This window comes from Loxodonta africana, chromosome X (assembly GCF_030014295.1).
Source record: "Loxodonta africana isolate mLoxAfr1 chromosome X, mLoxAfr1.hap2, whole genome shotgun sequence".
Lineage (NCBI taxonomy): Eukaryota > Metazoa > Chordata > Mammalia > Proboscidea > Elephantidae > Loxodonta > Loxodonta africana.
Genome location: NC_087369.1, coordinates 131,058,347 through 131,070,202, shown reverse-complemented (window position 1 = coordinate 131,070,202; position 11,856 = coordinate 131,058,347). Strand labels below are relative to the sequence as shown.

The window sequence follows — 11,856 nt, the reverse complement described above, 5'->3', positions numbered from 1 at the left end:
CTTTTTAGTGTGGGGAGTGAATCAGTACCTATTGTTTGACATTATGTTTGATCCAGTTTCAAGCAAATTAAATGGTAGGCTCTGATGCTTAAAAATAAAATATAAAACAAAACACCCTAATAGCCTACCAGTTTTTTTTTGTTTGTTTTTTTAAATAGACACAGAAAAAGCACAAAGAGAAAGTCTGCTTTCTCCTCTGCAACACAGACAAAATATTAATGCATTTTTTCTACTCTACTAGTAGTTGACAACGGTTATTTGCCTGAAACATGAGGTTAGTTCTAACAGTGATGATGAGCTTTGTGTGGATGAGATCACATATCACAAACTGGTTAACCCATTTCTTTTGTCTTGAGGTTGCGTCTAACCATCCCAGACTGATGATCTATTTCTTAAAATCTCTTTGGAAGGAGATTCTTCATCTTTCCTTGATAACCTATTTCTGTGTCTCTCAATCTTTCTACAAAAACCAAGTTCTTATTTTTGTTTGACCTCCGTTCCATATACTGTAGTTTAATGTCACTATCTTACGTCCATTACTAACCTTCCTATCATATACTGCTATTGAGACTCAGTATAGCATAATGACATGGTTTTTGTAACCAGACATGTTTGCACTCAAACCCTGGCTCTGTCACTTTCTAGGTATCTGATGTTGGGCAAGTTACTTTTGAGGTTCCATTTCCTCATCTGTAAATGAGCAACCTCAGAGGGTTGCTGTGAAAATCAAATGTGACAAAATATTCTTTTGAAGGATTATGGGGTGAGACAAAGCATGCTACTGGGCACCAAAAGAATGTTCAATTAAAAAAAAAGAAACCCATTTAGGCCGAGTCAATTCTGACTCACAGTGACCCTATAGGATAGGGTAGAACTGCCCCCATAGGGTTTCCAAGTCTGTAATCTTTATGGGAGCAAACTGCTACATCTTTCTCCCTTCGAGTGGCTGATGGGTTCGAACTGCTGACCTTTTGGTATGAAGCTGAATGATTAACCACTGCACCAGCAGGGCTCCGCTCAATAAATAGTAACTATTTGATTATACAGGCAGATCTGACTTGATGCATAAACTCTTTGAGAATGGGAAGCGTATTTCCTCTGTAGCCATGGATTTCAACGCAAGTACAGTGTTGTGAACATAGTATGAAGCAGAGGCTCAATATTTATCGAACGAATAAACTTCTTATTTTTTTCCCTGAGCAAAATGAACAGTACCTAGCTATTTGCAGGATCCCACACATTTAGATCAAAGGTGACAAAAATCAACCTGTCTTCTGATGTTTCCAAATATGCAGATACCTAACTTTATCTAGATGCTCTGGCATGGTGTAGACACAATGCAAACAACTTATACTTTCTATTCTATCTGGTTCATTTCTATGAATTTTAACATTTTATTAGTGATATTATTTATTTAGCTACACCTTTGATGCCTAGGATGGGGTTGACTCAATCGTAGGTCTCTTCATCCATCCAAGCATTTTTTAATTGAGAAATTAAAACATACTCTAGGAACTATCTAATTATATACCTGAATAAAAACTTTCAACCTGCGATTAAGTACACTTTCTGCCCTACTTAACCCGTAAGATCTTTGCTGACTACAGGTATATTTCTAATTGCTTTGTTCCCAAGCCAAAAAACACAAACCAAAACCCCAAAACCCACTGCCCCCAAGCCCCAAAGCACAATTAACATATTTGACCCAGTGAGGTGTTGGTTAGGACTTTATTTTTCGCTTTTCGACGTTTTCACGGGGCTAGGAGGGAAAATCGGGGACCGAGTACAGGATGTATAGATTCAATCGGGCTTGAATAGTTGTCGATAAGGGAAAGAAAGAGTATTGTTACCATAATCTCAGAAAACTACTGGTGTGTGCTTAGATTGGTATTAAAGACACCGCAGTGTGGCTCTTTCTCCGACTGCTTTCTCCACACTTGACAGGGGCGGTGTCACGTGTGGAGCTCCTAGCACCTGCTTGCTCACACTCTAACAGTTCAGAAGCTAGCGTATTTGAGGCCGGGTGGCTCAGGTTCCACGTAACTCGGCTCGAGTGTCACTAACACCCTGTCCAGCGCCGGTCGGTCATCGAGCTGTGCTTTGGGACTTGGGCGCTGACTTCGGACTTTCTTCATTCACCCCCGTCAGTTTTTCTTTCCCTCCTTCCTCCCCAGGCGTGCCCACCCTCCTCTCTTCGCTCCCACTCTCCACTTTCTCCTTTCCTCCTCCGTTCTTTTCCACTCAGCTTCCCGTCTTCCATCCTCTGCTGGTCTCAGAACTTCGGGCTGCGGCTCGGAGGTGTCCAGAGCCCGGCGGACAGGCGCGAGGCGCCCAGGAGCTGGCGAGCCGGGCGCGAGCCAAGGCAGGGCCGCGCGCGGGGAAGCCGCGTAGGAGCCGCGTAGCCGGGCCACGGGGCCCGGGAGCGGCGCACGTGCACGCGCGCGCGCGGCCCGCCAGTCCTCGGCGCGCTCCTGGCGGCCGGGCCGTAGCGTGCTCGCCCCCGCCGCCAGCTCGCCTCACTTATGGGTCGGAAGCGCTGCGTGGGGGAGACTGTTCCAAGATGGCGGCGGGTTGCTGCGGGGTGAAGAAGCAGAAACTGTCCAGTTCGCCCCCCTCCGGCTCGGGTGGCGGTGGTGGCGCCTCCTCCTCCTCCCACTGCAGCGGAGAGAGCCAGTGCCGAGCAGGGGAGCTGGGACTAGGAGGCGCCGGTCCGCGGCTCAACGGGCTGGGAGGGCTGACTGGAGGAGGTAGCGGCAACGGCTGTACCCTCTCTCCCCCTCAGGGCTGCGGCGGCGGCGGCGGGGGGATTTCCCTGTCGCCACCTCCGAGCTGCGGAGTGGGGACCCTACTTTCTACCCCGGCCGCCGCCACCTCTTCCTCACCCTCCTGTTCGTCCGCCGCCTCGTCCTCATCGCCCGGTTCCCGGAAGATGGTGGTGTCAGCGGAGATGTGCTGCTTTTGCTTCGATGTGCTCTACTGTCACCTGTACGGATACCAGCAGCCCCGGACCCCCCGGTTCACCAACGAGCCCTAGTGAGTACCGTGCCCTCCGCCGCCCTCTCCCTTGCGCTCGGGATGGGGCTGAGAGTTGAGGCAAAGTGCGAGTCTCCTCCCCGCCCGCGGCTGCCCCTGCCGCTGCCCGGTCCCCGGAGCCACTCGCCCGAAGGGCACCCCGCGCTTTCTGCCCTGGGAGGGAAACACTCTGCACTTGGAGCGGGGTACTGCTGCCAGGGATGGCCCCTTGGCTGCCAGAGGGGTTTGCTTTCTCTGTGCCAGAACTTCGAGGAGTTTTTGACCCTTTTCTTCTCTCCTTCGCCACCCCACCCCGCTCTAGTCTTGGCGATCTGGATGACTCAAGGTGTTGACCTCCCCTCACGTTGGTTTCCATGACCCCCTGTGAAAGCCCCGCTAGGCTTCCCGCCCCGCGCACGTTGCGCGTGGAGAGCTACTATCCCATTGCAGGGTGTAAAATAGCAACTATTCAACTTCTGTTGTGCTAGTGATGGAACTTAGCTCCGGAGCTTGCAAGAAGGCTGCCCATCTCTGCCAATGGAGAGGGGAGATTTTTTTAAAACACACTTTCCCTTACTACCTATTTTTATCTGAGCCTACCCATTAAAATGTGTTTCTAGTGAAGCGCACCGCCGGCTCTCTCACGTTTGAAGAGTGCGACTTTTTTTTTTTTTTTAAGTTCCACCTTCTGGGTAATAGCTCATTCAAAGTGAGAGCTGTCCCCATAGAGTCACTGTCAGTTTGTACAGAAAGCGTGCATTCGCTTTTGTGTCGACTTGTTATGCTCGACTATTTGAGAACTATTTTGACATTCCCAATAGTGAATGTGTAGGAATTTTTATGGTTTCCTTTGGCTTTATACTTTTTAATTATTTTACCCTTCATGTATGTGGTTGAAATTGTTTAAAATAGCACGGTTACAGCTAAAAGCCGGGTTAATTCTAATCCCTGTCCATTTGGATGTGTAGGAGGTGGGGCATATGGTTTTTTTTTTTTACTGTGTAAACTGAGTGTAAACTGACTTTTCAGTTAAATGCTAGACAGAATGTAAAGAGCAAGTAAGGGCAGGGTGAGAAAGAGGGCGATTGTTTTTATTATGAGGACTTAGCATCCACAAGAAAAATAATAGCGAAAAACTGCAGGGAACCTTGTACTGAAAAGCATCAACCGTTTTTCTAGCTAAACAAGTGTCCCTTGTCCCCCATACCATAAATACCTGAATTGATGTTCTTTTTAAACTGCTTTCATTTTGTAAGATGAGGGGATTGGACTACTCCTGCATAGGTGTAAACACTTCTGTCTAGTCTAAAAATATTACATTAATATGTAAAGTGGAAATTACAATAAAGTGTCCTGGAAATTGTAAATTTGTATTGTTTGTTTTCTTTGGCTTTGATAATTTAAAACGTATTTGATTTTGTATGACTCCACTGTGGTCTGTGCATTTTCTTTCAACTTGGTTTACCTTTGGGCATTGGTTCATGATACATATGAAAGGGCATACGGGTTTTTTCAAATATCTGTATAAATTTCATAGTGCTCACTCTAGGAGCTTAGATATTAAGTCCACACCTTTACTTAGCCAATTTATTTTGTTGTTCTCCAGAAGTAAAATTCATTTTGAAAAGACTGCCATGTAAAAATCTATGAAATATTTATTAGCTCGAGTCACTTATTTGTGACTTTTCTGCATTTAAGCCTATGATGCACTAAAACCAGTTCTGGGATGATACTTAGGTTGGCTCTGCAAAGTCATGGGACTGCAAAAATTCACTCCCATTTAGTTCTTGAGCTGTTACATGAGTTTGGCAAAGGCTGTTTTAGTATTCACGCTCCATTGCTCCAAAGCATATGAGAACACACTTTCAGGAGGTGCTATTTTCACACATTTTAAAGTGAGTTTGGGTTAACTGAATGAGTATAACAAGAATTTTAAAAGGAAAAACGAGCTTGACCAGTTCAAACAGAAAATGCTTTCGAAAATGTCATTTAACATTGGCCACGGATTTAGGTATTGTTTCTTTTCTAATACCCCATCCACTGGATTTCTTTTTCACATATTTAACTGGAATTAAACAGATAAATAAGACACACTTTTGACCACTGTAGATATGTTGAAATGGTGGTATAAGAATAATAATTGTTATCATTGAGCAGGCCTTGAATGTGTCATGTATTCTGTAAAACAGCTAATTTAGAGTAGACACTGAACATGACCAAGGGAGAGGATGAAAGTTCACTTCAGTGGAAAGAGAACTGCAGTAGAAAGAAGTTTTATTTTCATTTATCTTAAAGTCATTTCTGAGGTGTGCTGTGGAAATTTCAGGGAGAATCCTTAGAAGCAATGTTTGATTATGGGAGTGAAACAACAAATCATTTGACAGTGTCTTAGTAGCCCACCACATATTATTCCTTCTATTTTAAATATTTAATAGTACTGTGTACTTATTAGTACAATTTATACTTTTTAATTATTTTACCCTTCATGTATGTGGTTGATTATTTTACCCTTCATGTATGCAGTGTGCCACAAGACATAGACATATTGTATCATGGAATGAGCAACAGTGTTTCAAGTCCTGTCTCTCCAGAGATGTGCTTTCCACAATTCTCATGGGTAAAAGCACATCATTTTCATCCCTTTCTAAGACCTTTCTGTCAGAATGTCTGCAACTGGTGAAATGTGCCGTTCTGAGGTTTAGAATTTCTAGATTCACTAAGTTACCCTTCCACTCTGAAAGGTTATTAGCAATATCAGTAGATCTATTTATTTCAGGTTTTGGGAGGGAGGTCAATATATGACCAGGCTGTATGGGTAAAAATTCTTCGCTGTTGCTGCTGTCTTTTGGAGTACTTACCCTACTTTAGAGAGGTAGCAATAGCTAGAGCTATGGAGGAAGGTGGAAACTTGTCCAGTGGAAGACAGTTAACCTTTGTGTGGAAAGTTAGGAATGCATTGCTAAGGCCTTGGTCCTGGTAGTAGAAGCTCTTTTGCCCACAGATACAAGGGTCAGGACATGCTAAAAATATAACTTTAGGTGCATTTTAATAATCACAGCCAGAGCTCTTGCATTTATATTTCGGGGAACCAAGATAGCCATTTTATAGGAAACTGTTTGCTACTTTATGGGAACATCTATGCCAGGTGTTGAGCCAATTAGACTCTAGAGCAGTGGTTCTCAGCTTTGACTACACATTGGAATCCCTGGAGAGTTATTAAAAATACTCAAGCCTGAGTCCTATCACCAGAGATTCTGATTAAATTGGGCCTGGGCATCAGAATTGTTAAAAGTCCCCCAGTGATTTTAATGTGCAGCTGAGGTTAAGAACCACAGCTTATATTCTACTAGGCCTTTCTCCTGAGATTCCGATGAATTTGGTGTGTGGTGGGACTTTGGAATCCGTGTTTTGTGAGCACCCTAGGTAATTCTGGTAAACAACCAGTTTGGGAGACGCTTGCAGTGTGGTCTGCAGAAAACTTCACCTGAGAAGTTTTGTTAGAAATGTAGGCTTTCAGAGGCCCCACCTCAGCTGCTGAATTAGAACTGCATTTTAACAAGCTGCCCCCAGGTAATTCTTAGGCACATTAAAGTTTGAGAAGCACTAATTCTCAAACTTTACCCATTGCCCTCCAGTCAATTCTGACTCATAGTGACCCCATAGGACAGAGTAGAACTGCCCCGTCGGGTTTCCAAGGAGCGCCTGGTGGATTCAAACTGCAGACCTTTTGGTTAGCAGTCATAGCACTCAGCCACTACACCACCAGGGTTTCCTCTCAAACCTTAGGATAGTGCTTGTTAAAGCACAAATTGCTGGGCCCCGTTCCCGGAGTTTCTGATTCTGTCGGGCTCAGGTGGGGCTGTGAATTTACATTTCTAACAAGTTCCCTGGTGATGCTGATGCTACAGTCCCTAGGACCACGCATTCGGAAGCACTGGGCTAGAGAGTATTGAAGACTTGATTAGTACTTGAGCCACTGTAAGGAAATGGCAGTTTTCACTGTCAGCTTCCAGTATAAAACTTGGTGCTTCTATGGCACTATCCTTTATCATGTTTTCTCTTACTTAGCACCAGGGAGATTGAGTGCTGCCAAGAGCATAAAAGTCTGAGGTTCTTGGGATGGTTTCAGTCCAAGTACAGGGACGGGAGTGACTTTTGGCAACCTTGCTATATGATTTTAGGTCCTTTTTCAGAAGTTGCTAAGTGTGAGGGACAGATTTTAGGTGTTAAAAACACAACAAAGATGACATATTAAAGTGATTTGTATTGATTTTAATAAGTAACCCCCCCTCGTGTTACCTTAAAAAAATGCTTTTATGATTAGTTCACTAAATAACATGTTGAGATAAAATTTTAAAAGCTTTTACTTAGATTTATGCTTGCTGGATTGCTTTTTAAGAAATTTCCCTCATTAACAAATACATATAAAAGAATCCTGCTAACACACTGGGATTGTTCAGTGTCATATCTTCAACACTGTGTCGGGTGCCACATCCTATGAACTTTTGGTTTTAATCACCTTACCACCTTTGAAGTTAATGTAATACTACATTTTGTACTGAGCGTAGCACATAGAAGATACTTAAACATGAATAAGTGTGCTTTTTCCATTGAGATGAATAAAAAGTATTTTTAAAAATCCACTCCCGGACTTGTAGATTTTGAGAGACTCAGATCAGGTGTGTGAACAGTGAAAGAGTTTAACTCTTTCTTGTCTTGCTGCAGTAGTCAAATTACTATTTTTCAGTGCACTTAGGGGGACTTGGATTGTACTAGGTTCGCGAGATGGGCACCTTGTTTCACTGGAACAGTAACAGTCCTATTGCATGTTAGTAAAAAAGATGATTTGATAATGCAGCTCAGGTCAGAGTGATATGAAATCAGCATTTGAAACACAAGCTATTATATTTCTACTGTGTCTGTTTTGATGAAGACTGATTAGAATAGCTGGAAGGTGTATCCGTCTATTGCAGATGGTGCTACTAGGTCATTACAGATTTCCTTATTCACCCTAATGTAAAGGTATGGATTTCCATTTTCTGGCCATAATGTATAGTTTTACCTATAGCCAAATAGTCAATTCTGACTCCTAGCGACCCTACAGGACAGAGTAGAACTGCCCCGTAGGGTTTCTAAGGCTGTAAATCTTTATGGGTATAGACTGCCACATCTATCTCCTGAGGAGCAGCTGGTGGGTTGGAACCACGGACGTTTTGGTTAGCAGCCGAGCGCTTTAACCACTGTGCTACCAGGGCTCCAGTGTATAGTTTTACTTGAAAAAAAACTGAAAAAAATGTTGAGCTCTTTTAAAGGTATTCTATATGGGTCATTTTTCAACAATGTTGATTTCTATTGGGAGGCAATCTAGTGTCCTGTGTTAGTGATGGAAAAGAAGGCAGGCACATCCTCAGTTGTCATTTATGTTGTAAAAACTGTCAGTGACTGAAATGGAAAGGTATAGAAATATAAATCACAAAATTATTTTTATATCCATGCATAAAGGTGTATGTAGGGCAAGGTATATTTAGTTAAAAAGAGAAAATCAGTGCTTATTTTCCCTTCTCTTCCATATGCCTAAAGGAAGTGGTAATTTAGCCCATACTTTTTTTCTTGCCTATGAATTGTGTTTGTGTTGCATTCAGGTCCCACAGTGGGTGCCAGCCAAGAAGGAATCTCTGCTGGGATCTCTCAGTCCAATGCGAAGAAAGACCACTAGTGAAAATGTGAAAAAACGCTCCGTTAACCCATGCATGAGTTGGTTTTCTGTTTCTCAGAAACATGCCAACATTCACATGGTTGTCTTTTAAAAACTACAATTTTTGAAACTGTATTTGTGTTATAGACACTATAACCTTTTACTGCAATGCATTATATTTTTTTGAAGTCAGTTGCAATTCCCATTTGTAGATTATTTTACTTTTTGAGAATGTGTATGTGTGAAACACTAAAACTTGTACTATGAGATTAGACAAAGTTCCTGAGTTATCCAGATTTCAATAGGCGTTATTCTGTTCTCTTATGTCACACATGCTTGCCTGTTTTAAAGCAGCACAATGACCAGGGCTTTTACATTTAAATTTTCTTAAATAGTCTCTTTTTTTGAAACTTGTGTAATAATGTCTCTTTTTGATACTGTTCTGAATCAATTAAGCTAAGTAAGTGGGGACCAGCAGTAAAAGCAAGGGGCTGCCAAGAATGGACATTCAATGTGTAAGCTGTCTTTCCACATTCAGTAATTGGGCAGTTGCTCACAGGACACTGGAGACAGTGTGGGAAGGCAGTGGTTGTGTAGGTGGGAAGAGTAGATTCCCAACAGTAAACTTATTTAGAGTTGAGCTGCTGTGTTACTAAGAGCAAAAATGAGCCACAAGCTTATGTAGTATAAAGAAAAGAGCCCAACGAAAGAAGTATGGTGTAATAGTACAGTTGGTTGGGTGGAGCACATTTTATGTTTGGTCCGACTATAAGTGGCATCTTTTGTGTCAAGTGTGGGTGTATTTTCTACAGCTCTTAATGTATCATACTTTCAGACTTGCTCAACCTTAAAAATGTTAGTGTTGAACAGCTGAGTGGAAATTATATGCCACTGGGGGGGAGGGAGGGAAGCTACTGTTAATTTTTAGTATATACTCTGTGCTGAGCTCCATGGTTGGAAACCAGAGAAATAAAAGAAATAGTCTCATCCTCACAGAATTTACAATCTTGTTCAAGATATGACACAAATATAAACGTGGCTTAAAATACTTACCAAGCAATATATACTTCTTTGTAGATTAGTTAGATCCAGGTAAAATACTGAAGTATGAAAATCACATGGACTGTCAGGAAGAAGTCTTTTGGGTGGGGATAACTTTTGAGCCAAGCTTCTAATGGAAAAGGTTCAGAGATTATTGGTGAAGAGTCTGTATGACCAGTAGATCTTGAAATCTTACTTGGTTGTTCTCAAACTGGTTGCTGTCACCACCACACCCCTTGCCACAGAACTTGGGGATTCCCAGCAGCTGTCTTCAGTCAGCAACTTGCACTCTCAGCATTCCTCACACCACTCCCCTTACTTTGGTCTCTAAGATCATAAAATGTCAAGGAAATTAAAAGTAACCTTTTGCATTGGGAACCCTCTGGGAATGCTGGATAAGAAATGTTGGATCTGATTATAGTTTCTTGTATTAACAAGAGAACAGTATTTGTAGGAGAGTACTCTAGAGTGTAAAATGAACCAGAAGGAGTCTCAAGGTAGGAAAGACCAGCTAGGCTTAAGGTTATGAGGGAAGTAGGAAAACTTGCATTGGAAAAGTGGGGAAGCCACTCCAGGGGCAAAGTTTATGAATATAGGAACGTTGCAAAATCAAGAGTTGGAAGACGTTATCAGCATATGCAGGGACTTGCACTCCAGGGCCAGGTTTTGTGTAGGAGTGGAAAGTTTGCAGCTCACCTGTTTTTTGGCTTCCATCATTGCCTCTTCTTTTCTTGGCTCTGTGCCTAGCTATTCTTGTGCTCAGGAAAAGTTTGTTAAACAACTCTCTGTTGGAATGGCTATGAAATTTGATCACAAGCAGGAGAACCCTCCCCTCCCCCTTTTCACCTAGTCCCAACTGTATCTAATTTGGGAGAAAGGAGGAGAAGACATACTGGTTTATAGAATTTGGATCAAGTATAAAGATAGCTGGGATAGCTTTTGGATGAGAACCTGAAATTAGGTGTTTGCATGTGAGTAAAGAGACATTGCAGAAAAAGAGAACCTACTAAATGTCTGTTGTCTGGAGGAAGTGAAAGGGAGAGAGGCTTTGAACATGATTCAGAATTTGTAAGCTTGGGGAACCAGGAGGATAGTAGTGTCATTAAAAAACAGAGGGGGGAAATGGGAAGAAACAAGTAGTTCGACAGGTGAAATGATTTCTTAATACGTATAGTTTCAAGTGTTGGCAGTTATCAAATGTCTTTTCTTTTTGAATTGGTAGAACCACAGACAGATATAGTGACAGAGCTACTGTGACATTTTTTTGGTTGGTCTCTTGGGATCACTCTAGCCTCCCTCTCAACCCCAGTTATGGCTTTGAACTGCTCAGATGAGTGGAGATCAGTGATAGTTTTTAGCTTTGTATTGCTAGTAAAAATATCTGGCGGAATGTTGGGTTTCCCTAGTGTAGGTCTGTACATTTTTGTAGTCTTCAGGCTTATTAATTTGTAAGGCAGTCAGTGATTCCTATATTTCCTTATGTGTGTATCATAGCACAGCCTTCAGCAAAATAGAGCCTTGTGGAGGCCCATTTCAGGAACTTGTAGTGTCTGAACTTGAATTAAAGGACTAGAAATGCTGTCTGGTGTTAGGTTCTAGGTTCTGTGTCCTCAAACTTAGAAAGTAAAATAGATTGATCAAACTGGATCTATTTTGCAGCTTTGCTGGACAGTCAAGGATAGATGTTACCAATCGAGAGGATCACCATGTTGCCTTATGATCTTTGCAGCCTTCAGTGGATGGGCAAATGTGAATAATTCTACTCAAGTCCAGGCCTGCTAATATTAGTGCTTTCAATAAGGTCTGTGATGGTCTTTATGATTGTTGCCTTTCCCCTATCTGTTTCATTTTACAGATAATCCTCACTGTGACCCAAAGCCACATGCAGTGCTGGGAGAGCACAGTTGACTGTGTTATGCAATATCCTGCCAGAAGATGCTGACCAGCAATCTAGTAATGGAAAGTAGTGAGACTGACTTAACAGCCTGTATAGCTCGCCTTGCCATTCGATATACTTCCAATGTCACCTGTAAGCATTTCACACACAATTCTAGTAACATAGCTTCTGTTGGGATCTTGGATTGCTGCAAGGTGGTAACACCAGATTC

General features: G+C 42.4%; 1 protein-coding gene across 2 annotated transcripts in view; it reads left to right on the top strand.

Annotated features, from left to right (window-relative positions):
* The first annotated feature begins 2,515 nt into the window (after nucleotides 1–2,515).
* Nucleotides 2,516–11,856, top strand: part of AMMECR1 (AMMECR nuclear protein 1) — a 136,220-nt gene continuing 126,879 nt past the window's right edge. Inside the window, exon 1 of one of the 2 annotated variants that reach the window (XM_064278673.1) lies at nucleotides 2,516–3,033. In XM_064278673.1, the coding sequence (XP_064134743.1) occupies nucleotides 2,561–3,033 (473 nt within the window). In that variant the 5' untranslated portion in view covers nucleotides 2,516–2,560. The remainder of the gene's footprint in view (nucleotides 3,034–11,856) is intronic. The other variant, XM_010594685.3, reaches the window with a different exon arrangement.